The 27,544-nt window shown below is 41.5% G+C and overlaps 1 protein-coding gene across 4 annotated transcripts; it reads left to right on the top strand.

The window, feature by feature from the left end:
• The first annotated feature begins 1,396 nt into the window (after positions 1-1,396).
• DGUOK (deoxyguanosine kinase) lies at positions 1,397-27,544 on the top strand. 4 transcript variants are annotated; one of them, XM_019623615.1, is made up of 8 exons: positions 1,586-1,632; positions 4,477-4,537; positions 11,539-11,651; positions 19,101-19,288; positions 22,694-22,841; positions 26,051-26,166; positions 26,762-26,861; positions 27,307-27,544. In XM_019623615.1, the coding sequence occupies exons 2-8, from the start codon at positions 4,504-4,506 to the stop codon at positions 27,331-27,333; spliced, it is 726 nt and encodes a 241-aa protein (XP_019479160.1). In that variant the 5' UTR covers positions 1,586-1,632; positions 4,477-4,503; the 3' UTR covers positions 27,334-27,544. The 4 variants fall into 4 exon arrangements, with proteins under 4 accessions (XP_019479157.1, XP_019479161.1, XP_019479160.1 ...); XM_019623612.1 differs by lacking the exon at positions 4,477-4,537 and having other exon boundaries at positions 1,397-1,632; XM_019623616.1 differs by lacking the exons at positions 4,477-4,537; positions 11,539-11,651 and having other exon boundaries at positions 1,397-1,632.

The following is a 27,544-nucleotide window of genomic DNA, read 5'->3' on the forward strand; positions in this document are numbered from 1 at the left end:
TCTTATACATGGGGAAATACGGTAACTGGCAGGGGAAATGGATTTTGGGGATACTGGTAATGCTCTATTTCCTGATCTGAATCCAGGTACCAAGGGTGTGTTCAGTTTGTAAAAATTTCATTAAACTGTACACTTAACAGTAACATGCTCTTTTCTTCACTACATAGTATACTTCACTATAAAGTTTTTTAAAATAATTTTAGGAGCAGGTTAGTTTCCTGTCTGCACATAAAACCTGCTGATAACTTCCTCATTCAACCCTTCACAGGGCAATGAAGCAGCTAGACCTTGGGGGTGCAGAAAGCCTCTCAAACTTTTTTGGACAAATATTTTCCAAGTCTGAGTTTACATAAATAAATGTAAGCAGTATATTTACAGAGGTGGCTATGGGAGTGAGGGATGGTATAATGTGTTTAATATACAAATATCACTTCAATCATCCCATATGAACATCAATATAGGAAAAAGGCCCTGTGCTTGCTGTACAAGCAGCTTCAAGACAGGGGTCCCAGCCACCAACCCCTATCCTTGCAACCAGGTTGCTGTTTCCTAAAAGCTGCCACCTATAAGAGTGCTGCCTGAATGAGGGGTTTGCCTGTTGACTCCTGGTTTGACTCTTGTGGTTTAAGCGTGAAAGATGGAAGCACTTCCTGATATTTCATTAATCTTTAGTTCTGAGGTCGTTCAGACGTTGGGGCGTGGCAGGAGAAACCAGTCAGGGCCGCACCCGGTGGTGGCAGCTCAGAACTGTCTCCGCCCCTCTGCAGAGCCATTCTCCACCGACCGCAGGACTCCGGTTTTACACACTAGCAAGTTTCTCCCTACCCTGGCTTTTCTCCTTTTACAAATTCCATTCAGAATAAACATTTATTTATTCACTCAAGAGACAAAGGAAGAGGTGGAATGTAACTGAACTAATTTGTTGATTTTTTTCAATAACGTGCCAGCGTTGTGCTGCGCGTTACAGGGAATGGGGAAAAGTTCATTTGTGTAAATTATCAGATTGCGTCATTTCCCTACTTAAAACCGTCCAATTTCATTCCATAATAAAATAAAAGAAAGACAACACCTGGAAAAAGAAATCTTGTTTAAAATTACAATTATTCTGATTTGTCTTTCGTTATGAAATTTAAAGTTACACAAAAATGCAAAAGTGATGGAATTATTGTCTCTTTTTCAATGTTATTTACCCAATGAACAAATACTGAGAGACTAAGCGCGCTTATCCAACTCCAGTTATCAGCAAACTCCCCCAAGTCCCAAGCCAGACGACTTTTCCTTCTCGCAACGCGTCTCTACAAACATCGCGACAACAGAGAGGTTCCCTTTGGCCCCTCCTTCCCAGTCAGCTCAACCCCACCCACTTCTTGCCTGGCGGTCTCCTGACGTCAGAAGCGCGCCGGAGCTAGTGAAAGGCCATAGCGGGGGCGGAAGTGCTCTCGGCTCGAGTGTTCTCGGCGGAGGTGCTCGCAGCGCTAGTCGTGGGTGGGATGGCTGCAGGCAGGCTCATACTAAGGCTGCTACGAGCACCCTCCAGTTCCATGGCTCAGTGCCCGCTCGAGGGCGTACCCCCTTCCAGGGGCCTGCACTCGGGGCGCGGGCCCCGAAGGCTCTCCGTCGAAGGCAACATTGGTAAGGGCCGGAAAGTGGCTGCCAAACCTTGGCCTCCGCTGAGCTGGTGCCTGAGAAGCTGGGAAAGGGAGCTGGGCCCGGAACCTCCCCCCTTCCTTTTTCCTCCTCCCTCGGTCTGATGCGGCGGGGCTGCTTGCTCTGAGCTACCAGGGCCATTCCCCTCCCAAAGTGCACTATGGGCCATTGCCTCTTTGATTTTTAGGAGCTCAGCCCTCAGTACTCTCCCACAGGGACACATCTGTTGGGGCATAAAAGCTACGCAGTCCGTAGGTGGGATAGATCGAAATGGAAACGACAAGGAGCTGGGTGTAATTTCTTTTTTCTTCTAAGAGAGGGTTGTCACATTTAGGGGGGACAAAAAGGTGCCCATTTTAAATAGGATTTCAGATAATGAGTAATTTTTTAGTGCAAATGTGTGCTACACAATATTTGGTGTATACACTAAAAAAAAATCATTATCTAAAATGCAGATTTAACTGAGGGTCCTGTATTTTATCTGGTAACCCTACCCTAAGAGTTTCTAAATTTCATTCATTCAGATACCACTCACTGTTTTTGCCATGTCTCTTTGCTAGTTCCACTATAATTTCTTAACGTTTTTCTTAGAAGAAACTCACTTGTTAAACCTAAAAACAAGTGTTAAGTTAAAAATAACTGTTACAAGAGCAAATAGAAACCTAGTATCTTAGCAGTAATTTAAAAGCAGAATGAAAGCAAAACTTTTCAATTTAATGTTACTAAATTCTGACTTGATACTTTTACCTTCTAAGGTGCCGAGCCATAAAGGGGGATTAGCAAGCGTTGCATGCCAGCAGTCAACAGAATTTCTTATTTTAGTCATTCAACAAATAGCTCTTTGACCCACTTCCCCATGCCAGCACTGTTCTTGACCCTGAGGATACAGCAGTGAACAGTGAAAAGCTCTCATGGAATTCAAGTAGAGAGAGAGAGAGAGACAATAAACAACATAAACTAAGCACAGTAAACCATTTGTTAGGTAGTATTAATGTGATGGAGAAATCTTAGAGATGAGAGATTGAGGGAAGTCGCAATTTTAAATAGGGTAGTCAAGACAGGCTCACTGTGAAGGTGACATTTGAGCAAAAACCTGAAGGTGAGGAAGTGAACCATGTGAATAACGGAGAAGAATCTTCCAGGCAGAGAGAAAACCAAGTGCAAAGACCCTGGGGTGGAAAGTGCGTTCAGGGAACAGGAGGGAAGCCGTGTGGCTGGAGTGGAATGAGCAAGGGAGAGAGAAGGTCAGAGGTGGCCAGATTGTATATAGGCCTTGTAGTCCATGATTGAGATGGGAAGCCATAGGAAGGTTTGAGCAGTCAAGTGACATGATTTGACTTCGATTATAAAAAGACCACTCTGGCTGATATGTTGAAGGTAGAACGTGTCAGGAAGTCATTGCAATGATGAGTTTCATTGAGTTGGACCAGGATGGTAATAGTGGAGGTGGGGAGAAGTGATTGGATTCTAGTTATATTTTAAGGTGGAGCTAACTACAATAGATTTGTTAACAGATATGGAGTGTGAGATACAGAGAGGGGTCAGTGACTGAGTAACTTGAAAGACGGAGTTCCAGTTTCTTTCCATGGAGGAGAATGGGAAGAACAGACTTGGGGCAGGGAATGGTTTCAATATTGTTTTTAGGCATGTTAGGTTTTTATGTGGCTTTAGGTATCTGAGCGGGGATGTTGAATAGGCAGTTGGATATATGAGTCTGGTGTTCAGAATCTCCCTGGACTGGAGTTATAAATGCAGATGGTATTTAAAGCCAGGAGACTGTGTGTTGATGGAAAGGACTAAGCCCTGAGGCACACCAATGTTAAAGAGATTAGGAAGATGGGAAGGAACCAGCAAAAGACTGAAGGAATAACCACTGAAAAACTGAAAGAGAATGATCACCTGAAATCCAAGTGAAGAATGTGTCCAGGGAGAGGGGATGATCAACTTTGTAATGCTGTTTAAGTATTGGAGCACTTTGGTGAACTTGGACAACTTTTAGGAGCAGTAGGGGTGAAAGTCTGTATTGGTGTAGGTTCAAGGAGAATGGAAGGTGAGAAATTGGAGACAGTGGGTTAAGCAACTGCTTAGAAATTTTCCTAGAAAGGGGAGACATGGGTGAAATGAGAAGAGGATTTGAGAGGGGTTTAATTTTTTTTTTCTTTTTGTAAGAGAAATTAGATTATACTTGTAAGCTGGTGGAAGTGGTCTGGTAAAGAGGAAGAAATTGGTGAAACAGGAGGGAAGATAGAGTTGCTGGAGTGATGTTAGTAAGCAAGAAGGAATGGAACCTGTAACCCAAGTAGAGCATGGTTGCCCTTAGCTGGGAGCAGTGTATTTCTAATAACGGGGAGAATGGCAAGTAAATGAGTACTGACTCGACTAGGTGTAGTGGGGACTTAAGGAAGGTCTTTTGGTTGTATCTGTTTTCTCAGTGAAATAGGAAGAAAGATCAGCAAAGAGTGAGTGTGAGAACAGAAGAAAGACGTGAAGTATGTAGTGAGTGAAGGGGAGAAATGTAGAATTGCTGGGCGGCATTAAGGACACCCTTGGACTTAACCATGAATTACAAGTGAGACCAGCCACCACGCCTGGGTGTGTTTTTCCAGCCAGATCAGACGCATTGAAAGGAATGACAAGGGAGGTGCTGATGGTGTTATTCAAAGATATCCTGTCCTGTACTTTGGGACACATGCCCCTAAAGAAAGCTCTGGTCCTCAGAGCCCAGAGGCCTACAAAGTACTTCACAAAGTAAGTACTTTGGACAGGCCATCATGTGAGGTGTGAGCTCCCTCTCCCAATTTTCCTGACCTTTGCTTCTTACCTTTGCAGATTTCTGTGCTGCTTCCTTGCTTTCTCATGCAACCGAGGCTCGCTAAATACCTGCTACAAGGTGGGCTCGTGTGATACAGCTCCTGTTCTCTAAGGAGCTCAAAGACAAGTGGGAGAAGCAGACTGCTAAATGTAATTTATATACCATGTGATGAGGGCCGTGTTTGGGCATGGAAACTCAGTCTCTGGGGTAGGAAATCCCAAAAGGGAGAAAAGGAAAGAGTGTTCCAGGCACAGGAAGTAACATTTGCCAAGGCAAAGCCTGAAGAAACATGCAGTTGTAATGACAGGGAAGTAACTGGATGTGCCTGGATTTAAAGGGCCTCTGGGAGAATGGCAGAATAAGAAGTTGGAAGGGTAGGATTTGCCAGATGCTGAAGAGCCTTGTGGGCTATGCTAAGAGTTGCTTCTGTAGGCAGTGGAAGGCTCCTGAAGGCATGAAGCCAGTGTGTGCCATGACCAGATTAATTTTCAAAAGGAAACTGGCTAGAATGAGCAAATAGAAAGGTCCATAAAGCAAGCACTTTCTTTGCTGGTCTTGTTGGCTGTAGTACCCATAGTGCCTTGCATCCAGTCTGTTGAATGAATAAATAGGAACAGTTTGGAGTAGACAGACTAGTTTTGTGGCTATCGTAGTAGTTGGGGGGAGGGAAGATGCAGGAATGAAGGAACAGAGAAGAAGTGATGTTTTGGAAGTAGGATTGATAGGACTTGGTGGCCACTTGGGTGAGGGATAAGGAGGCATACTCGTAGAAGATGACAATGAGGTTTCTAATTTGCATACTGACTCTGAGAACTGAAGATGGAAATAAAGGAAGAGTAAGTCTGGGGAGGTAAGAGATGTATTTTATATGAGGTGCCTCTGAAAGATATAGAGAGACGAGAGTATGTGCCTGAAGTCGAGAGAGATGAGAGCTGAGATTTCAGATGTGGAAGTTGTTGACTTGGGGTAGTTGTTGAAGCCTGGGAAGTAAACGCAGTTGCCCAAGGAAAGTGTGACTAATGAGAAGTCGACGGGTGCTTTAATCTGGCTCTCTCTAGTTTTATTTCCCATTATTCCATCACCCCACACACCCTGATGACTCTCCCAAGACAAAATTAGTCACTGCCTCCTCTGTGTGCTCTCCTAACATTTTGTACTCATAACTGCTGCAAGCACTTGGGCTTTGTTGAGATTCTTTGCACAGTCACCCTCTTCCCTGGGTTGTTCTTGTCTTGTTCATCTTTGTGTCACCAGCACCTAACCCCCTGCCTGACCCATTGTTCTCATTCACTGTTTCCCAGTGCTTGAATCCTGTGCTGTGATATCCATGTGGAAGTTAGTCATGGGTCCCACAAAGGAAATATTTTAAACTGCTATTATAATCAGATCAGGAGTTACCTTGTTCTCTAATCACAGGCGGCATCTCCAAACAAATCAGAATGAGAACACCTTGAGGAAACCTGAACAGGGGAAGGTGAACCCCTGTCCTAACAGAAGTTAGATACCTTGAGAGTGGCTTTTCTTGTAGCCAGACTGCTCTGAGTCTTGTTAATCTGATGCTGCAGGTGTAGACGCAGCATGTGTAAGGGAAATGGATCAGTGAAGTAACAGCTAATGGCATCTACCATGAGTTGTGAAGCCATACACCGTGTGTGACTGAAAGAGAATAGCTTGGTACCTAGAATCCCTTAAAAGCTAAAAAATAAAATAGCCTATATTTTTTAATGTATTCATCACTAAAGGGTAGCATCGCCTTCCAAAAACAATTATTTTATGATTACAAACCTAAATCGAAGAAAGGAGGGCCATTTGAAATGTTGGTGAGTCATCTCAGACCATTCTCACTTTGATTTTAAACACCCCACCGGTGAAGAGGAAACTTGTACACTTTGCAGTCTAGAGACTTGTACATAAAGCAGTGGAGGGCTTTTCTAATAACATTTTTCCTCCAGCATTCAAGATTAGTGATTTAGGAGCACTAATATGCATCTTTTATTGAGGATAAACAATTGGGCAAAGAATCCTAGGGGGAAAGACCTATTTATTACCAATATTGTAAACTGGAGTCTCTTTCTGTGACTCACCTCAGTCCGTCTGTCCATCCATCCATCCATCTGTCCATCTCCATTCTTAGTACCTGGCTAGATACTCAGGATGCAAAGGGTATAAGATCAGTCTGTGTCTTCAAAAAATGAGCTCCCAGCCTAGCTGGAGAGCATGATGAGTCAACAAATAATTACAGTGCAATACCTCGGTAAACCAGAGTGGGCAGTAATTAACTCTGCCTAGGGATGAAGGAGCTGGAGAGAGTTCAAGGGCAAGGCTGTGGTGAAAGGATGGATGGGCTGGTGGGCAGAGTGGGGGAGGAGAGCATTCCCAATCAGTGAGGGTCTCCTGCGGAACGGATGAGTTTGGATCATGCACTGGAAGCTGTGAGGGACCTTTTTCTTTCTTTTTTTGTAAACATAGTTTCTCATTTAAAAAAAAAATAAAAGGAATCAGGACAAAAATGTGTTAAGTTTCTTTTAAGCCCGTTGAGTGATTTTTGCAAGTTTTCCCAAAGCCTGTCTAATCCCGGGTACTTAGATTCAGTGTTGGATATAAGTTCCTCAAGGGCAGGGTCTTGGCCTCGTTGGCATTAGTACCTACCACTTAGCAGCTACTCCATAAACTATTGATTAAGTGACTGAGTGAATGAATGCAGCAGCAAATGACATTCCTGAAATAAAGGCTTTAATTTTCTTTAAAGAATTTTCTGTTTAAAGATAGATAGTTTTATATTTACTGCCTTTGCTTATTGGTAAAAGTTTTCAGAAATTGATTTTTTTTCCCCATGTTTTTCATCTTGTTTAGGAGAAGAAAATGTTTGGAGGTGATGGTATATTTAAGAGGCTCCCATGAAATACAACTGTTTTAAAGTAATATATTACTTTAGGTGTTCCATCAGATACTATCTTACTACTAGATTTTAGTGTAATGTGGTTATAGTAGGCATCATGGTTTATAGAGAAATTTGCAGGAGGAAAAAAAACATGACTTAGGAAAAGATGAACATTAACAGCAGAACTCTTTGATCCAGCTCATGGAATGACAATCCTGGTGCTAATAAAAATCAACATGTTGAAGTAATATACTCCAGGAAAGTAGCTCCCACCCCTTTTCAAGTCACGGCACATGTAGTGAAGTACAAGCATAGCCAAGGCCCCAAGGGAATGTTTTATGCTGAGATCTGATACCCCAAAAAGTTTTATGATATTAAAAAGTATATCGAAAGATAATGATGTAAGAAGCTGGTGCTCTGCATGGAGACCCAAGGGAGGAATTTGTCAGTTTGCCCGGTGTTACTTGAAGAATGGCTTTCGGTGGACTCGAATTCTCTGGCCATTGGGAGGAGGCCAGTGTAGCAGTGGAGAACCAGCCACACCACTACAAACCACTGGGAAGCTCCTGGGAACACTTGAAAACATTTGTCTTTAAAAACCCAAAAAAATCAAAACCCAAACAGGAAGAAAATAACTATTATGATCAGGTATCACATCACTAAAAAAAGTTATGCTGTGTCTAGTTTTAATGTAAACATATAACTGAATTGTTTTTTAAAATAATTATTCCATATCTGTGACTGCTGTCTGGCAGAGCCAAGTTCCATTAGAATGCCGTTGAAGCAATACTGCCCTGTGATAAATGACCCAGGCTGTCCAAGCCCTACAGCAGCACGGATGGCACAGCTCTTGGGGCCTTCCACCACCACTTACTGTCATTTCATCGCTGAAGCCAGCTTCTGATTACTAAACTTAAGAATGGGGAGTGGGGTGTTGCCCTGGGGCTGTTCCAGTAATTGGAACTATATATTTCCCATTACATCTAATTTGTTGGCATCCTGGGTTTTGTGTGTTTAAATGGCATGAGTCAGTTTCTGAGAGTCCTGACTGCCCTTAGATGCACTAATAGTGTCTGATCTCAGAGGTATAGTTGGTACTCCCTAACCCTCAGGGTCCTTCCTTTCCATATGCAGTAGTTCCTTAGGTATTATTTTAACTTTAAAAAAATTCAAGTAATTCTAACAATCATTCAATCGCACCCGGCTAACAACTAAGTTACCTTCATCTTTTCTTATGAATTAAAATAGCTTTTCAGCTTATAGGCTGGGACCATGTTTTAGACTTAGTCAACAACCTGCAATCTAAATATTGACCAACTGTGCCAGACATTTTAAACTGTGGGCTACTCAGAGCAGGCAGGTATCTGATGATACACAAACTCAACCAATTTGTAATTCCTGTCTTGACAAGCACAAGGCGTTTTATTTAGTAGTCTAGTATGTGGTTTTGGAATCTATATTTTTTAAAAACCACCTCTGATTTTGGTCAGATTGTTCTGGATGGTATGCACAAAAATAAGTATGCACCAGGATCACTTGGTGCATACTTCAGAATGTGAATTCCTGGGGCCCAACCCCAGAGATTCAGATCCTGTTAAGAAACCAAAACCAAGATGCATGAAACAATCAAAACAGTTAAATGCTAAACATACCACAGGCAGTTAATATTTCTTGTTTGATTCAGCTGCTCAGTATGGTAGGAATTAGAGAAGTCCTGAATTTCACAGAAGAGGTGGGACCTTGGGCTTGGTGGGCGAGAGGATTTAGACACAGGCCTAGAGAGCAGCGGAAGGCATTTATTCACTGGCATGTGGGAAGAGCAGAGGCTGAGCAGATGTGCAGATGCACTCATAAGCTGGGTGGAGGTGGGACTGAGAGGAGTGTGACTGTACAAAATGCATAGATTCGTGTTGTTTGTTCTTACCCTGTGTGTTCAGAGAGGAGGAGTTGGAGTGGTGTGTAATAAATGTCACATTGGATGTGTGGGCTCTTGTGCTGAGGCATCTCTACACTCCCAATCAATAACTGTGAGTGGCTGATGGAATTACTGGAAGGGTGCCTCCCTTCCTTCTCTTGGTTCCACTTGGGTTCCTCCTAAGGGTAGAACTCACTTGAGAAAGATCTTCTCCGATAGAGATTAAGTTCCAAATGCACTCTTAAGGTTCATTGTTTGGTTTTTAACAAATGTGGGTTTCAGAGGGAACTGAAATTAATGTATTAAGTGTTTCATTCACTCAGGTTATGAGGAGCCCCATCTTCTACCTGAAGAAACACAGTTGCAATGACAGTGATGGAGTCTTACCCAGATGCCAGCCCAAGCACAAAGAAGGATTAGCTAATTCAGTTTAGAGGTGTTGGGTCCTGGGAAGGCTTCACATAGGAGATACTTCTGAGCAAAATCTTGAAGATTGAGTTGGAGTTGGCCAGGTGAGGGGAGGAAGTGTACCAGGAAATAGGAAGTATATGCACAGTCACATTTGCAGCAGAGAATGTGGCATGACTGAAGTTGCAAGGAGTTTGGTCCAGTGGTAGCTGGGGATGCCTGAAGGGAAGCTGAGGCCAGAGAGGTGTATGAAGGGGCTAGATGATGATGTGTCCTGTAGACCATGCTAAAGGGTTGGATTTTGTTGTGAAGGCAATAGGGAGCTGTTGGAGAGTTTTAAGTAATGTTATTCTGTGTTCACTGTGGCTGCAGTATGAGTGATGGACTGAAGAAGGCAAGGCCAGAGTTGGAGAAGCAAGAGATGAGAGCCTGGTGTTGAGCAGGAGGTGGGACTAGAGAGGAAAGGACAGATGGGGGAAATTCGGAAGGCAGGTGCAGGAGCACTTGGTGCCCACTGGAGGTTTGGCAGAGGAGGAAGTTCTGACAGTGAGTGGATGGTGCTGCCACACCCTGAGGTCTGGGATGCAGGAGGAAGTTCAGTTTGGTGGGAAGATGATGAGTTCACTCAGGGAATATATTGACTGTGAGGTGTTTGTAGGATATCCAGGTAGAGATGTATGGAGGGCTCTTGGGTATTAAGTCTGGAGCTCAGGAAGGTATGGGCCAGACATTCGTGTACATGGGAAAAGATTACTTGAATGTTGTAGTAGTAGGTTGATTTCATCTCCCAAGTATCTTTCAAAGCAACTGCTATTTCCACCTCCTCTGCCATCACATTGATTCAAGCTGCTATCTTCTAACTGGTCTGCCTACTTCCATACCAGTCCATTCTAACACAGCTGGTGGAGTGATCTTTTAAAAATTGAGATGGAAATTTGTCATTTCCCTGCTTAAAGCCCTTCATCACTGACTTCCCATTGCCCTTAGAATAGATCCAAACTCCTTACCATGGCTACAAGGCTCTGCGTGACCTGGCCCCACACTGCCTACCTGCCTCGCCATGCACCTTTGAGCCACTCTCCTCCCTCACTGACATTGTAGCTGCGTGGCTTCTTCAAGGCCACTGACTTCTCTTTCGTCTTGTTGTGCACCTAGTTCTTTCTCTTCTCCCGACCTTTGCTCACGTTGCTCCCCTCCCTCTACCCTTCAGGTTTTACCTCAAATGTTTTTCCAAGGAGCCTTCCCTGACCTCCTGAGCTCTATTAGCGCCATCCTGCATTTTTCTTTTCTAGCACTTCTTTTAACACAATTTGTTATTAGTTGCTTGTGTGTTTGTTTGGTATCTATCCATACAAGCTCTGTGAGAGCAAAATCCATCCTGTGTTTGTTTACCATTGTACCTCCAGTGCCAGACAGTCCTGAGCACATAGCACCACTCCCTGATTACTGGTCAGATTTGTTGAATGAATGAGAATCATAATCTTCGTTTTCTATCTTGAAAAACTTGCAATTTTTAGTCACAGATTAAATAGGACTATGATTCAAGCTTTACAACTAATGTAGCTGATTTCATCTACTTTTGACGGTCTATTACATTTTTAACTGTTACTAACTACTCTGCCTCTGGGAGGTTGGGACATTAAAATTGCAAATCAAATCGTAGGGGTATTTTTCCTCCCTGTTGCCTGCATTCATTACGGTGACCAGGTAGCGTGGCCTGGCCGACTCATTGTCAGCCTGACAGTGGTATGGCTGCTGTGTTTTGAAAACGGAAAAAACTGGTACTGGTTCCCTTGAATTGGGTGGAGTTTGATAGCCGCCTTCCCTTCAGCCCTAATGTGGGAAGTATCCCAATCCGTGCTGTTTGCATTGCAGCTGTGGGAAAGTCCACCTTTGTGAAGTTACTCATGAAAACTTACCCAGAGTGGCACGTAGCTACTGAACCTGTAGCAACATGGCAGAATGTCCAGGCTGCTGACACACGAACAGTAAGTTTTCAGTTGTGTGGGTCATTGGCAGGTGTGGGTGAGTAAACCAACTGCAGTAACCTAACTTGCTCTGGGTAGGTGAAGCAGCCCAGTTTGCGTCTCCCTTTTAAAGTACCTTCATTCCAGAAAGCAGACCACATACACCAAAGAGGATAAGACTTGTTTGAGTGTGTTTAGTTTTGATTCTTGTGGTTTTTACATGTCTACGAGAGTGACTGCCCCTGTTCTGTGTGGCTTCCAAAGCATGTCCAGCCATTCCAGCTTTGAAGATTAATTTTGTCATTCCTGCCCTTAAGTGTGCTACTGAAACTGACCATCAGGATTAAGTTAATGATAACAATTTTAACTTACTTATGAAGTCTTAGAATTGGAAAGGACCTTAGAGAGCAGCTAGTTACGCTTTCAGTCAATGCAGATATAATAACTACCATTTGTAAAGCACATACCGTGCATCAGGCACTGTGCTGTGCCAAGCACTGCACATTTCATTTATGCCTCGTGGCCCAGGCCCTCGTGTCAGGCCTGCTGCTTTGGGAAAGGCGCTAGGGTTGGTTGCAACACCAGCCACAGCAGTCAGTGTGAGGCGGGAAGGACCAGTCTGGACATGTGCCTGAGCGGTAGGTAGCTGAGGGAGTGGCCCCACCGTGCCTCCTGCAGCCAGCGGGAGTGTTCACTGAGCGGCTCATGTGGGGTTTTTAACAACCTGAACTGTTAGAAAGTTCTTATGTGAGCCACTTTGTATACCTGTGACTCTGACTGATGGATTCAAGTTCTGTCTCTTAAGTATTTTAACTTTCCCACATGGCAACTCTTCAGAGAGTTGAAGGCAATGATTGATTTACCTGTTCTCCCCTTCCCCCCCCCCCCAAGTCTTCCCTCTTTCAAGCCAAACATCATTTTCCTACAGACTGTTCCTCATTCTGAACTTTGTCTAGGTGATGAGCTCCAGTTTGTTGGTTTTCCTTTTAGAATTTACTAAGACGGGTACTCAGAGCTGAACAGAACATTCTGGATGTAATCTAAATGGCCCACAATATCATATAACTTGTTCTGGGTACCATTTTTCCATTATTCCAACTTAGGATCATGTTACCTTTTTGAGCAGGCACACCATGCTCATTGAGGATATTTGTGTTTTAAATTGTCTTTTTGTATGCAGGGGTTAGTGTGTGTGTGTGTGTGTGTGTGTGTGTGTGTGTGTGTGTGTGTGTGTGTGTGTGTGCGCGCGCGTGTGTTTGTGCAGTTAACTTTTCCATTTAAAGAATAAATTATGTATCTTCTTCTGAGTATGTCACAGGTCACCTTGTGGGGGTTTAAAAATATGTCCACAAATCGTTTGATACTCTTTCCTTCAAGAGATGGATCTTAATTCTCCTCATGAGTGTGGGCTGGACTTAGCAACTTGCTTCTAATGAATAGAATGTAGCAGGAATAACAGAGTGTGACTCCCTAGGGTAGGTTGTAAGAGACATTGTGTCTTCCGCCTTGTTCTCTCTTGATCTCTTTTGGCTCTGGGAATGCCAGCTGCCATGTCATGAAGCATCTCCATCTGAGAAGAGGCCCATGGAGCAAGGAACTGAGTCCTGCCAATAGCTATGTGAGTGAGTCTTCTTGGAAGGGGATCCTTCAGCCCCAGTCAAGTCTTAGATGACTCTGGCCTCAGCCAACATCCTAACTGAACCTCATGAGAAACCCTGAGGCAGAACAACCCAGCTAAGTTGTGTCCCAAATTCCTTGTTCACAGAAAATGAGATAGCGAATGTCTTTTTGTTTAAGCCACTAAATGTTGGCAGAATTTGTTGTGCAGCAATAAATAACTAGGGGAGGGCTGGTTAGCTCAGTTGGTTAGAGTGTGGTGCTGATAACAAGGTTGCTGGTTGGGTCCCACATAGGCCACGGTGAGCTGTGCCCTCCTTAAAAATAAATAAATAAAAATAGATAACTAATACTCCCATAATCCCATTATCCAGAGGTAAAACAGGAGGTATTAACATTTCATCTTTTTAGATTTCTTTCTACAGAGGAGAAAATCAAAACACTTTCATAAACGTATTAAGACACATGTACATTTACTTTTTTTTAAGCAAAAATTATGATTGCCACCTGCATGTCACTTGATATACAAGGTCTTCCTTTCATAGTAATGTCATTTTAATGGTGGCAGTATACTGCATAATATGATATACTATCATTTAGTGATCCAGTCTTTTATTTTGAATACTTAATTTTCAAAATTTTCCTTATTATTAACAATGATGAGTATCCTTGTAGCTACATTTTTTTTCTGTTTAATAGCTAAATTTTGTTCCCCTTTGTATTTTCTTGTCCCAGTAGTATTCTTGTGTAGTTTATCCCAGTGGTTGTGTATTTTGTTGTTATTGTGATTGGTATCTGTTTTCCCATCATCTTTTTCAAACTGGTTATTGCTGTTTTATAGGAAAGCAGTTGATAGTTGTTTTTGTCTTGTGTAACTTAATTCTGGTGTTAATTATTTTTTTCCCTTTATTTGCATACCTCTTTTCTAATTACTAATCATTTGTAAGAATTTTCCAATATCCATACCTCATTTCTATTTTCTTTCATTGGGTAGAAGTTCCAGAACAATATTAAATAATAGCAGTGATGGTCGTTACTATCTTGTTCTGTCTTTAAATGAAACTACCTCTAATGGATCAGTGTTAAGTTCTATGATTATTCATTTCAGTAGACCATGTAGAGGAGAGGAACCTTCTTATTACTAGGACATTAACTGTTTTTATCAGGATCAGATGTTGAATTTTCATCAAAAGCCTTTTTAGCATCTAGTAAGATAATCATGGGGTTTTTCTTTTTTAATCTCTCAGTATTAGTCATAGATTTGATAATGGTACCATCTTCATATTTCTAGAATGAACCTTTTGGTCATGGTGTACTGTTCCATTAATTTGCTAACATGTCTGAAATTTTGCATGTATATTTATAAGTGTGATTGGTATTAGTATTTGTGTGTGTAGTTTTGACAGGTTTTACCATATGGTTATGAATATGAATTGAGAAGTTCTGCATCATTTTTAGCATAGGAATTATCCTTGAAGTTATGATAGAAATCATTTTTAAAGGATAAGGATTCAGTGCTGTTTGGGAGAAATAGTTATTGGATAACTGCCTCTTTCTCAATTTTTATTTTTTTTAACCTTCTTGAGTCAACTTTGATAATTTTTCTTAGATAATTGCCCTTTTATTTTCCAATTTAATAAAGTAAAATTAGTACATGTGTTCTTTTATACCTTTAATTCTTTTGTATCCAGAATTATTGTATCTTTTGTCTGATGTTGCTTATTTGTGTGACTGTTTTGGGAGGGATAGATGATAGTCTATTTGTCCTTATTTAGAAGACCCAAATAGTGGATTTTATTTTTTAATTCTGTGGGGGCTTGCATTATTTTTGCCTTTAAATTTATTCATTTCTCTAGAATGTCTTTCATTTTTAAAGCTCTTTAGTTTGAATGATTAGTTTGTGTAGTTTTTCCTTTGTTTCTGCCTTAATAAAAGCAATTGCAATTGGAAATTTTATTCATGGAATAAGCTTTGGCCCTATGTTCTAGATTTTTGACGTATAAGGTTTTAACTGAGATTTCTAAATAGTTTGTAAGTGTATTTTTTATTCTTTGCCTAGTAATTATTTTTAAAGTATTTTACATTTTCTGAGAAAATTTTATGTGTGCATTATTTTGCTATTTTAATTTTATTTTGTTATGGCTGGACAGTGTGGCTTATAGAATTTCTAATTGGAGTAATTTACTGAGGTTTCTTTCATGGCTTATGTATGATCAATTTTTATGTATAATCAGTTTTGGTAAATGTGCCATGGACTTTTAAGAAGAATATGTATTATCTGTAAGGTATGGAGTTTGATGTGACGTATTTTATAAATCCTAAGATGCCATTAATCGTTGAGACACATATTGAATTTAATAACACTCCTATACAATAATTAAAATGTCTGTTAAGTTTAATTTAATGACCATATTAAGATGTGGACACACTTTCAGATATGTGGAAAAAAGTGATTTAGAATCTTATCCTCCAAGCTCTCATTTTTGGATTCTACTTTTTGTATTAAATTGTGAGATAAATATGTTAAAGCATTGTGCTTTTGTTGTGTTTTTTCCATTTCTCCTTGTACTTTTAATTGATTTTGCTATATATGTATATATTTCAGAGCTTTATTATTTCATGTAAAAAGGTTCACGACTTTGTGGTGTCTTTATTGCTTTATTTCTTAATACTGTTTTGCCACACATGCTTTCTTTTTATTTGCATCTACTTGGTGGATTTTTCTGTCCCTTTGTCTCCAACCAATTTATGTCATCTTGTTTAGGTTTTTCTTGTTTTAAGTATTTATTTTATGAACAGGATTTTTCTTAGAGTTTGCCTTTCCTGGGAATTTTTCTCTTTTATTATGATTATTTTAATTAATCCTGCCACCTTATGTTGTGCTTCCATCTCCTTTTTTTCTTTTTGCTATCTTTGAAGTTTTCTTTCATTTTTCTCCCCTTTATTCATATGGCGAATTTACTATTTTTATTCTACCATAAACATTTACATTTTAAAAATATACATGTTTAAATCTATCAACGTTAGTAGAGTCTCTGTGAAAGAAAAAAAAAAAAACCTCTACTACTTTTTTATTACTTTTTTCTTCTGACTCTGTCTTCCAGGTATATTGAAATTGGCTGAAATTTTAGAGCTCCAGGATGCTTTTACTTTGTGAAATGTCTCTTTTAACAATAGAAATTGGCATTAAAATTTATAACCACATTAACAACGGATAGTTTATATTTAGCTCTGTTCTACTGGTTGATCACTGACCACTTTTTACTCATTACCACATCTTCCCATTTCTTAATTCTTTGTTTTGATTAATGTTTCAGTTGGTTGAAATACATTTTAGAGAAATGTTTTTACAGTAAAGGTATGTGGGTGGTCTAATTTCTGAGGGATTGCTTGTCTAAAAATGTCTTTCTCTTGCTCTGGAATATAATATAAAAGGTAGTTTCTGTTGTAGAGAGGTGTTATATAGTTATGACACTTTTTATACAAATGTATATAAGTAATTCATGTTTTTCCCTTCCCCCTCATTAGGGGTTTGTTTTGTTTTTGTGAATAGATAGATCCAATTGTGGGTACTTGTGTGTGTGTGTGTGTGTGTGTGTGTGTGTGTGTGTGTGTGTGTCCGTCCGTGCACGCTTCATATGTAAATATCTATAAAATCTTTTCTGGTACTCAGTGAATTTCTCTGGTGGAAAGTCTTGCGTCTCAGAAATTTTCTTTATTTTTTTTTCTTTGATTTTAGCTTTTTTTATCTGATCGTTTACCTCTAACTCCTAGTTATGCCATGGTTTTAAACTTTATTTCTGTTCTTAGAGATAAGGAATGTTTCTATTAGGCAGTGATTCTCAGTGATGGTGAAATTTGATGTGAGGGAGACACACACCTTATGAGGAATGACCTTCCTCTGCTCATCTCTTTTTTTTTGTTGGAGGTTGCATTTCACCTCTCTCTATTGGACTCTTGTCACATGAGAAGGAAAGTTGTTTCCTTGGCTAGGTAACTGTGTCTGAGCTATGGGTACTGTGAAGTTGCTGATCATTTTAGGCCGTGTTTACAAAGTTGTTTGAGTTATAATGTAATTAATTGCTGTGAGATGGAGCACAGGTGGCATTATATCTTGATGTGTCTTTCCAGAGTAAAAAAAGAAAGAAAGAAAAAAAAAACCAACCCTACCACTATATTAGATGTATATTGGATCTCCTTCCAACCTGCATGTCTTTTCATTTTTTTCCTAATTTTCTGCTTTTTTTCTGTTAGTTGAAGGAACATTTCTTGAGCTGAAAGTCTATGATAGTCAATAACTAGATTCACCGCAGTGTACAGTCTGCTAGTTACTTATCTTCATTGGGTGTTTTGTTTTGGCAGTTGCATTTTTCTCTAAGAATGTTCTTTTCATATTGCTCCTTTTTTTTTATGACAGCCTGTTCATATCAATGTGGCAATCTCTTGAATCTCATTGAGATTCTTCTGTTTTTTCCTGTTTCTGACAACAGCTGTCTCCTAAGAGGCTGCTTGTCCTGAGCACACAGATTGGTCCTCTCCTTCTGAATTGCTGAATATTTTTATATCCAACGATTATCCCTCGGTTTGTTTATGTGTTTGAAGCGATGTTTGCATTTGTTCTGTAGCTGAGATGGTTCTTTCAGAAATCGTGCAGGCCACTGTGCTGTTTTTTGTTGCAGAACAGTTTCCCTTTGGTAGCCCAAAGCCTGCTGATGGAATAGCCCCCACCCAACCAACCTAGTGCATTTGTCAACACAGCACCGCTGCGCCATTCAGTGGGCTTTCGTGCAGTCTCAGAACTGTTCTGCCTTAAATTCTAGCTCTTTATATCCTTGTCACCATCACCACCCCCTTTTCCTTTTGCATCGTGAGTTCCTTCTGTGAGAAATATTAGAATGAGGAAGTTACAGGAGGTCAGGTTTGAGTCCCCATTCAATATTTACCATGAGACCTTGGACAAGTAAGTTACTTAACCTTTCTGAGTAACTTTCCACCTCAGCAATGTGGGCATAACAGTAGTACCTCAATGAAGCTGTTTTGAAGACTGAGATAACATAGCACAGTGAATATGGAAATAAATCTGAGCAGATCTAGCCCAGGTAGCACCTCATCCACACAGGGTTCAGGTAATGGTGAGGGAGTGAATGCAGATCCAAAGTGCTTTGTGTAGAACTCACTTTTGCACTGAGCCAGTGGTAGAGCTCAGGAAAGAATTCAGGACTCCATCTGAGTGTCCCACACATGCTCCCTGCCTGTACGTACAGAGTAAGTGGATCTTCAGATGCCTTTCATAAAGCCTGTAGAATGGAGGAGGAGGGTTTTGTTTGTTTAACAAATTGTAGCCCTTCTTGTAAGAGATACAAAATTCTGTTTGATTGATTGGATTTTCAAATAATAAGTTGCTTTCTTGTCTCAGTTCAAGTTATAAAGAAATAGCCACAAATGGAAGCTCAAGAGGGAGGCAACATAGTATTACAATGGAAAACTTTGTTTCCAAGTAGAGTTTTAGATGGTTGTTGATTGTTGACTCTGTCTGCACTGGGACTCCACAAACCCATCAATCAGCCATATGCTACTTCTGTATGTGGTTCTTCCTCTGCTCTTCTCTGATATGTAGAAATTGGCATGTCATCTCCCTCTCTCAGACTCTTGTCCAGTAAAGTAGGAACATCTCTTCCTTGATTATGTAGCTTTGACTAAGCTGGGGATGTGGTTATGTCATTTTAGTGGAAGGAAACTTTTGTAATTGCTTCTCTAATTGATTAGTAAACCTGCAGGGGGACAGGGAAAGATAAACACCGTGAAGTAAATATGCCTTCCAGGAACTTTTCCTCTTTTGTAATTTCCCTCTAGGCCTACCCTACCCAAAATCTTGGAAATTTGTTGGATATGATGTACCAGGAGCCAGCACGATGGTCCTACACATTCCAGACATGTTCTTTTATGAGCCGCCTGAAAATACAGCTGGAGCCCTTCCCGGAGAAGCTCTTACAGGCCAAGAAAGGGGTGCAGGTCTTTGAGAGGTCTGTGTTCAGTGACAGGTAAGACCTCAAGCTCTGCACAGGTCACAAGCCCGGTGCTCAGCGCCACGTTTTCTTCTTCCTCAGACCCTGCGCCATTCTGGTCACTGAAAATTTTACTTTAAAAAAAAAGTCTTCTTTTTCAAGATAACACTGTACAGATTTGTTCAGACTTACAATTCCACAGGGTGATCATGTATGTTAAGAAAGGAAATTTTATTTTTCATAATTTTCCACATTGCCACTGATTATGTTTTCCTATTCTTTTCTGGCACCGAGGCAAGCTAGTAGCTAGTTAATATAAACATTACATGCTAAAAGGCACAGAATACATGCTTAAAGCAGTGTATGTCCTAGGAAACCAAATGGATCAGCAATTGGTTATCACCATAAAGAAGAAAGCAGATGGAATTAAAATTTGTGTTTCTAAAATGATATGAGAGTTACAGTCATCCTTTTTTTAATTCTTCAAGGAAGGATTTCTAAGTAGAAATAACAGACCTATAAATTTGGCTCCTGTCTCAGATTTAACCTCTTTTGACCCCTTGTTATGCAACAGGGCTTATTGCTGGCCAGTCTGTAATGGACATCTATTGCCTGTGTCAGGTCAGGGGAAGGGCATCATCCTGACCGCCTGAGGGAGTGAGATGTGGAGTCACTTAATGAAGGCTAGTATCTAGACTGGGGATTCATTCCATCTGCTCCAGAGGAGTTAGTCCATTTAGGCCCCGGAATTCCTGGCTGTACCCCCCAGACAAGGCTGTGACTTAAGCCATTTGGAGACAAAGTGAGGATGCCTTGATGTGGACACTGGTAAGGTTTTTTTTAGTCTGAAGGCTATGAATGACCTGTGTCAGTGTGAAATGGTGGTTTAAGGCATGATGCTCTATCTTAAGCCCCTTTGAGTAACCAAAATGGAAAATGCTGCATTTTCATTGTCCATTCACTTCTGAAGACACTAAGTTGGTTACCCATTTAATTCCAAGTTAGACAAACAAATTCTACTTCCTAGCACTCCAGTAAAGCCTCCTGGAGGGGAAAATAAAGGTACATTTGTAAATGTCATGTGATTTGTTTTAATATTACCTAAAATCATGCAAGATATGTAAAACAAACCCTATGGGCTACATATTCCTTCTCTATGTACCCTGAAAGAGCCTACCTTTTGTAAGAGCTAAATCTGTGAATTATAAATGGTTGGGCTCTATCTAGACTGTGGGGGTTTTCCACCTGTTGGGTATTACTACTTCCTATGTTACTTTCCCCTCTCTTAAGCCATGTCTCCTGAACTAGGAAGATGAATCACATACAACCACTGGAGTTACTTAGAAACATACTCACCACCCATCTTTACATTTCTAGCCCTTTAGTGAGATAGGTATATGAGAGAACCCTCAGAAATCTACCTTGTTTACAAGCTACAAGATCTTAACATTTACTTGTAAAGGAGGAGACGAGAATAGATTTCACTATAGGCAGCTACAGCATTCTAGATGTTTTCTTCAAAGGGGGCAATTTTTGAGACAGAAAGAATAACTAATTACACATTCTAATCTGATGGTAATTTAGAGCCTTTCCACTCTTAAAAATTCACTCATATACATTCACTCAGCACAGATATATTCAGTGCTGCCTGTGTTCGGGCCCCAGGCCGGGGCTGGGGGCTGCAGCAGGAAGCAATACAGACCCAATCCTTGCCTTCACGATGCCCTTAGTTTAACAGGGAACTCTGAGGCTGCACACATGCTCATGTGTTATACATGTTCTAAAGGAGGAATGTGGGTTGTTTGGGAGAGTGGATGACAGGGAGGAAGAAATTTAAATCTTCCCTGTTTGAGTTCAAAGCAACAACAGCATGTGGTTTTGAAGCAGGGACCCTGCCACCTGGGTCCTGAGGTTGGGTCTTCTCAGCAGCGTCTGTGTTCAGACTGCAGTAGTTCCCTCCCCTTGAGGGTCAGCACCACAGCCTTCTACTGTCACTCTTCCATCACCACCAGCTTTGGAGAAATAAAGACATGCTCATCCTCAGAAATGGCGAGTGCCCCTTTTATATGGCTTATTAACAGGTACTTAGTTTCTCTTTATAAGATCTTAATTTCCATGTTACCTGTGAAGAAGCTGAACACATTGTTCAGACATTCAGTTTGAAAAGTCACCTCTTTTCTTTGTTGCCTTTAGCTAGGCTATCGCTAAACCATTCCAGACCAGGAGAATTGACTTCTGGAGCTCCCAAATTGGTTTCTTCATAGCCTCGCAAAGAAGTAGTTATAATAGTGACCATGGCAGCTGTGCCATTCACTCCTTTAAGCACCTTGTAAGTAGTTTATACAGTCTTCACAACAGCTCTGCAAGTTAGCTTCTACTGTTCTCTCTCTCTGCAGTGGGAGAAATGGGCTGAGAGAGTTTGATGATGTGGCCATGGTGACACCGCTAGTGAATTCTGGCGGCAAGGCCAGGCTCAGGAATGTGACTCTGCAACCCATTCTCTTAAACACAACACACAGCCTTGCAGTATATACCTCCCTGAGCCATTCGTACACAAGGATTCTGAATTTCATTTTCTCAGAAGTGGCCAGTTGCTGAACGTTGCCTTAGAAACAAGTTTATTGTTTAGGATGTAAATTGTTTTGTATCAAGATGCCTGAGGTTTGAAAGCAGAATTGACCTTTCTGAAGCGATGGTTTCTGGTTAGCTCTGATATCCTATTTACCAGAATGTTCCTTAAGCTGTGGAAGTAAGCAAAGGGCAAAGCTAGTTGATTTTTAGATTTAGCTTTCTTATATCTTGATGAGAGGCTCAGCAGCAGATGAAGCAAGTAAGCAAGAGCCTGTGCTTTGGAGGAAAGTCTGCTTTCTTGGTAATCCAGCAGTTAGTAGGAAATGCTTTTCCTGCTTCATAGGTGACGCCACTTAAATACGGTTCCTTCTCCACTTCTCAGCCAAACAAAAGGGTGGCTCAGCAGCCTGGAGACCCAGAAGCCCTCAGTCCTTAAATGAAATGTGGTGGGTGGTTTGTACTAGATTGGTTTTTATTTGGAGGCTCACTCCAGTAACAATAAGGAAATTGTGAAAGTTCGAGTGTATGTGCACCATTTGCTGTATGTCCTGGCTGGCTTCCAAGCAGGGAAAATTGCTAGTGACCAATAATAGATGCGCTCTTCCAATGCCCCTTTTCTTCCAGAGGGTTAATCCATCTGGAGAGCTGTGGGCCTCTAATGCTATTTCCCATCTTAGTGTTGAGTAAGGAAGGAGATAGAGGTTAAAAATTCAGATTTCTTAAAGATTGATAAGGAACCCAAAGGGGTAAGTGGTTTGAACAGATGTGGAACAAGTTGGTTATTGATTTTTCTGCTTCTCTCTCTCTTTTGCCTTTCATTCATTTCCCATTCTTCTCCCCTCCCCCCATCCCACTTACATTTCCAACCAGGTACATCTTTGCAAAGAATCTTTTTGAAAATGGCTCCCTCAGTGACATGGAGTGGCATATCTATCAGGACTGGCATTCTTTTCTCCTGCAGGAGTTTGCCAGCCGGGTCCAGTTACATGGCCTCATCTACCTTCAGGCTTCTCCCCAGGTAACGCAGAACCTAAAGCAGCCTTTCCTGGTGAAGGAGGGGGGGCAGGGAGCAGTGAAGCAGATGGCAGGAGGGCCCCTCACATGCCATTTGCATCTGTTTACATTCAGGTGTGTCCTCCCCATAAGGACTGAGATGAAGAGGGACCAGACTAAAGTACACTGTTTGCACAGGATTGATTTTTTTTTTTTAAGAATTTTTGTAACCATCCAGTAATGCAAGAATTATGCCAAGTGCTCAAAATAGGAGTTTACCTAGACTTCTACGGGGGAAGAAAAGTTTGGTCTGTTAAGCAAATTAATAGTAAAAAGGGAAATGTTAGCATATTTTAGGAGAGACCTTAACATCGATGTTTGCCTGCTAGCAATGAATGAATATAGTTTTTATAAAAAGAATTGCTCTGCCTTTATGTATAATTGAAAACATAAAGTCACATATTTAAAAAGTTGCACTTTCATGAATTCTGATAATATTTTCTTCTCAGAGAGGAAAATTAAGTAGCTTTGCTATGTTTAAAAACCGTGAAGCTGCCTTGCTGGTGGGAATGTAAATTGGTTAGGCTCTAAGGAGGCAGTTTGGCATCTATCCTAGCAAGTGCACATACCTTTTGACCTATTAGTTATGCTCCTTGGAATTTACTCCATAAATATGCTCCCACACAGGCAAGAAGGCTCATGTGCAAAGCAGCATTGTTTATAAGAGCAGATTATTGGAAACAATCCAAGTGATCATCAGTAGGGACCAGTTGAATATATTATGTTCTATCCATGCCCTGGAAAACTCTAAAGTCATGACAAAGAATGAGCAATACTGTACTGACATGTGACAGTCTCCAAGACATATTGTTAAGTGAACAAAAGCAAGGACAGAGTATATGGTAGGATACTCTTTATATGTATTTTTTTAAAGGTGGGGGTAAGAATGTAAAATATTTCTGAAAATATACAAAAAGTTAATAACATTGGTTGGTTGTCAGTGGGGTGGAGAACTGGGGAGTCAGAAGTCCGGGGTGTAAAGCTGTGGGATTAGGGAGGTGGGGAATAATGGGAAATGTCTTGAAGCCATCAGTTGTAGGGTGGGGATGTAGGGACAGAAAGACAGAAAGAAGGAAAGAAAAAGAGGCAGGTTCAGAGTAAAGGAAAGTAGGAATGAAAAAGATGAAAGTAGGGGAAAGTGGTAAATGGATAGAAAGAGACTAGGTCAGATATTAAAAATGTTAGATGAATACATGCAACAAATATTTACTGACCACCTACTCTGCCGGGCCCAGGCCTGAACAGCATGGACTCTGGCCTGCTTCCTGAGTCTCCCCCAGTCACTGCTCTCAGGACACCCTGTGCACACCTTTCTCTGTCTTCCAATACAGCGAAAATGGCACTGGTGGTCATGTTTGCCCAGGGCCTAGCACGGCGCCTGGCTCTCAGAGTGGTGCTCAGTGAGCTGGTTCCAGAGATAAAGGGGGAGCCCCTCCTCTGTCCAGGAAACACCACCCGGACTGCTGGAGCCCATCTGCTCCCTCCCTTATCTGACTGCTGCAGTTAAGATCCAGACCTCACAGTGTAGAGCTTGAGTCACTGTTTTGCATATTTTGTCTTACATATTACTTAACTACATTATAGAATCCCTGAGATAAAAACCTCATTTAAGTTTGGGACACTTACTGAGGGGAGGGGAGAGACCAGAAGGGATCAGTGCTAAAAGTATTATTAACATATTAGGTCAGTCTCTGTTACTCAATTTGAAAAGTTGGACATAAGATCATAAATGAAATTTGTTTATATGATTTTGTCTTCTTAGAGGAAAAAATAGGACAAGAGGGAAACACAAAGATCTGCATCTTTGGGAATATTTTGCACTACATTTAGGGATAAAGTTTCTTAAGTATTTGAAAGAAGGAAGTCCTAAGTCAGTTGGTTAATCCACCTGTTCTTCCAGGACAGATGATATTGCCAGGCAGAGAGAGGAAGGAAGGCGAGTCAGGTGAAACAAACATTTGGAGCAAAGGTTTGGGCGTGTGAAAGAGCTTGGTCTGCCCTGTAGGCTGGAGGTCAAAGCAGTGAGTCCAGGGGAGGAGCTAAGGAAGCTGAGATAGAGGTAGGAGGGGTGGCCAGACTGCGGGCATGGCCTTGTATGACAGGTAAAGGAGAAGGTGACATTCTCTGAGCCATGTGCTTCAAACTTTTCTGTCAGGTGAAGGCAGAGTAGAATTGCGACACCCGGGGAGGAGGGGCGGGAAGGAGCACTAGTCCCAAGCCTCGCTTTTTTTTACTTGTTTATATTTGAACCATGTAGATTTTGCATTCTGCTGCAGTGAGTGTTTGCTATGATGTGGAAGAGATGTTTCAAATTACTTACCCTTTTGTAAATATGATGCTACTTATACTTCCTTGAACCTGGGGGTGATGGCTGTAGGCAATAAGGAGCCTGTGGAGTATTTTAAGCAGTGAAAGTAAGGCCATTGTATTGGAGTCCTATGGAAGGGTGGACTGAGTGGGCAGACTGGGAGGAAAAAAACCAGCTTTTACCAGGAGCTTGACCTGCCTTGCCTTGGGGAATCCCCACAGCGACCTGGGGGTAAGTGGAGCATGAGGAAACGGAAGCCCACAAAGATCGCACCACCACCAGTGCATGGTGGAGACAGGAATCTAATCCTGGACTTTCTGATGTGAAGGCTTGGCCTTTTTCCATAACATTGGATTGCGAGTAACGTGGTTTGTGTTCCGCAAGACAAGCAAACATTTCTAATACATTTTAACGTGGTAAACGAGCAGTGTCTTGCAATACAAGTAGTTTGTTTCCAGAACAAATTATGCTTGCAAACCAAGGTATTATTGTACTTCACTGCCTCCAGGAGGCAGAGAGCCAGGAGGCCCTTGCTATAGGCCAGGTGAGAGGTGATGAGTACCTGACGGGGCAGAGGTGAGAGAGAGGCAGGGAAAGAATGAACAGGAGAGAGATTAAAGAGCATTCAGTGACTTCCTAGATGTGGCTGGGAGGAAGGAAAAGAAGGGTCATTCCAGGTTCCCAGGTGGGTTTAATGTTTGCCATTAACCTGTGATGGAAGAAGAAAACAAGACTTCAGAAGCAATGTGGTGGTGTATAGTGCCCAGGACAGACATCAGGAGCCGGGTCTGAGAGCCCCCCTCAAGACTGCATTGTGACAGCCAAGAAAGCAATGAGCTCAGTGGGGTCAGGGGATTGTCTTTCAGGTTTGTTTGAAGAGACTGCACCAGAGGGCCAGGGAGGAAGAGAAGGGAATTGAGCTGACTTATCTGGAGCAGCTTCATGGTCAACACGAAGCCTGGCTTGTTCACAAGACCACCAAGTAAGTGGAGAAGAGAGCAGCAGCACACAGGCCGGCCTCCCCACCGCCAGACCTTAACACAGAAAGTTCAACATGCAGCCCCATGAGAAGGTTCAGAATGTACTGGAAGTGGTTGGAAATGTCAAGCATTATCCAACTGAGAAATTTAATATTGGGTGTAATCTATATTCCAAGAGACTTTTTATTAGGTTCCATTTCTCCAGCTTTTTTGTTTTCTTAAAGTTCCACTTGGTTGAACACGGTGGTTGATGATGATGATGATGATGATACAGTTGGCTCAGGGAGAAGGGCCGAAAAGTTTTAGAGAAATTGTCATTCCTAGTTTGGGCCTTTCCTCCCTGAGGTGTGGTCTGCATCCACTTAAAATGTTTGGGGCTCTCGCCTTCAGGATTAGCCTCAAGTCTAAAGAGAAAGGTCAGCCTTCCTCCTTCCCACTAACCTTATCGAATTCTTTTTTAAACCTGCTGTAAAACACCATTTCATTGAGAAGCTCTATGACTTTAGAACTGTTCTCGGAATTGTTAAGACTGTGAGAATGTGCAGCTTGGCTCAGCTTGTCTTTCTTCTGCTCCCTAAATGTTTGTGTTTTTTATAGGCTCCACTTTGAGGCTCTGCTGGACTTGCCCGTGCTGGTGTTGGATGTCAGTGATGATTTTTCTGAAGAAGTAACCAAACAAGAGGAACTCATCAAAAAGGTGGGGACGACCTGAACTCCGCTTTCTGATGGTTTTCCTTTATTGCACTTTATCTTCACTTCAGACTTCAATATAACGGGTCTCATGCTTCATATTGCATTTTACATTCCAAAGGCTGTAGGGCCTTGTACACGTCACAAATATAATCCCTATTTTCTAAAGGATTTGGGGTAATAATGGTTAAATAATTGACTTATAACGTGCTCCTCAGCTAACTTCCTCCTCTCAGGTACTCTAGAACCAGGGAAATGAGACCTGTGGAAGCTCTTCCCAGCTCTGCCATTTGATAGCATGTGGCCCAGGGCAGGTCCCATTTCCTCGCCATACCTATTTTCCCTTCCTCACAAAAAACTCATGGGCTTGGCTACCTGTGCATTGTGGGTGGACTATTGTAGAGTCTGCTGAAAATATGAAATTTAATTTTGGGGTTTTCTCTTTCCCACAGGTAAACATCTTTATAAAGAGCCTGTAAGCATCAGGGTGTGTGGCTGTGGTCCGGGCTCCCTGACTTTTTGAAGCTACAAAAACCCTGAGTCGCCCACCTTTCCACCCCCATTCCCACCTCCTTTTACTCCTAGAGTACTCTGACTGCGTGATTTCTGTTACATTTAGGCTTCGCCATGGTCTTCTTTTATATCTCACAGATTTCTAAAATAAAGTATAAGTTTTGCTTATTTTGCTAA

This window comes from Hipposideros armiger, unplaced genomic scaffold (assembly GCF_001890085.2).
Source record: "Hipposideros armiger isolate ML-2016 unplaced genomic scaffold, ASM189008v1 scaffold_553, whole genome shotgun sequence".
NCBI lineage: Eukaryota > Metazoa > Chordata > Mammalia > Chiroptera > Hipposideridae > Hipposideros > Hipposideros armiger.

Coding starts and splice junctions, on each gene's coding strand:
- DGUOK (XM_019623612.1), top strand. CDS start 1,491: ATGGCTGCAGGCAGGCTCATACTAAGGCTGCTACGAGCACCCTCCAGT. Junction 19,289..22,693: donor AGGTCTGTGTTCAGTGACAG/GTAAGACCTCAA, acceptor ATTTCCAACCAG/GTACATCTTTGCAAAGAATC. Junction 22,842..26,050: donor ACCTTCAGGCTTCTCCCCAG/GTAACGCAGAAC, acceptor ATTGTCTTTCAG/GTTTGTTTGAAGAGACTGCA.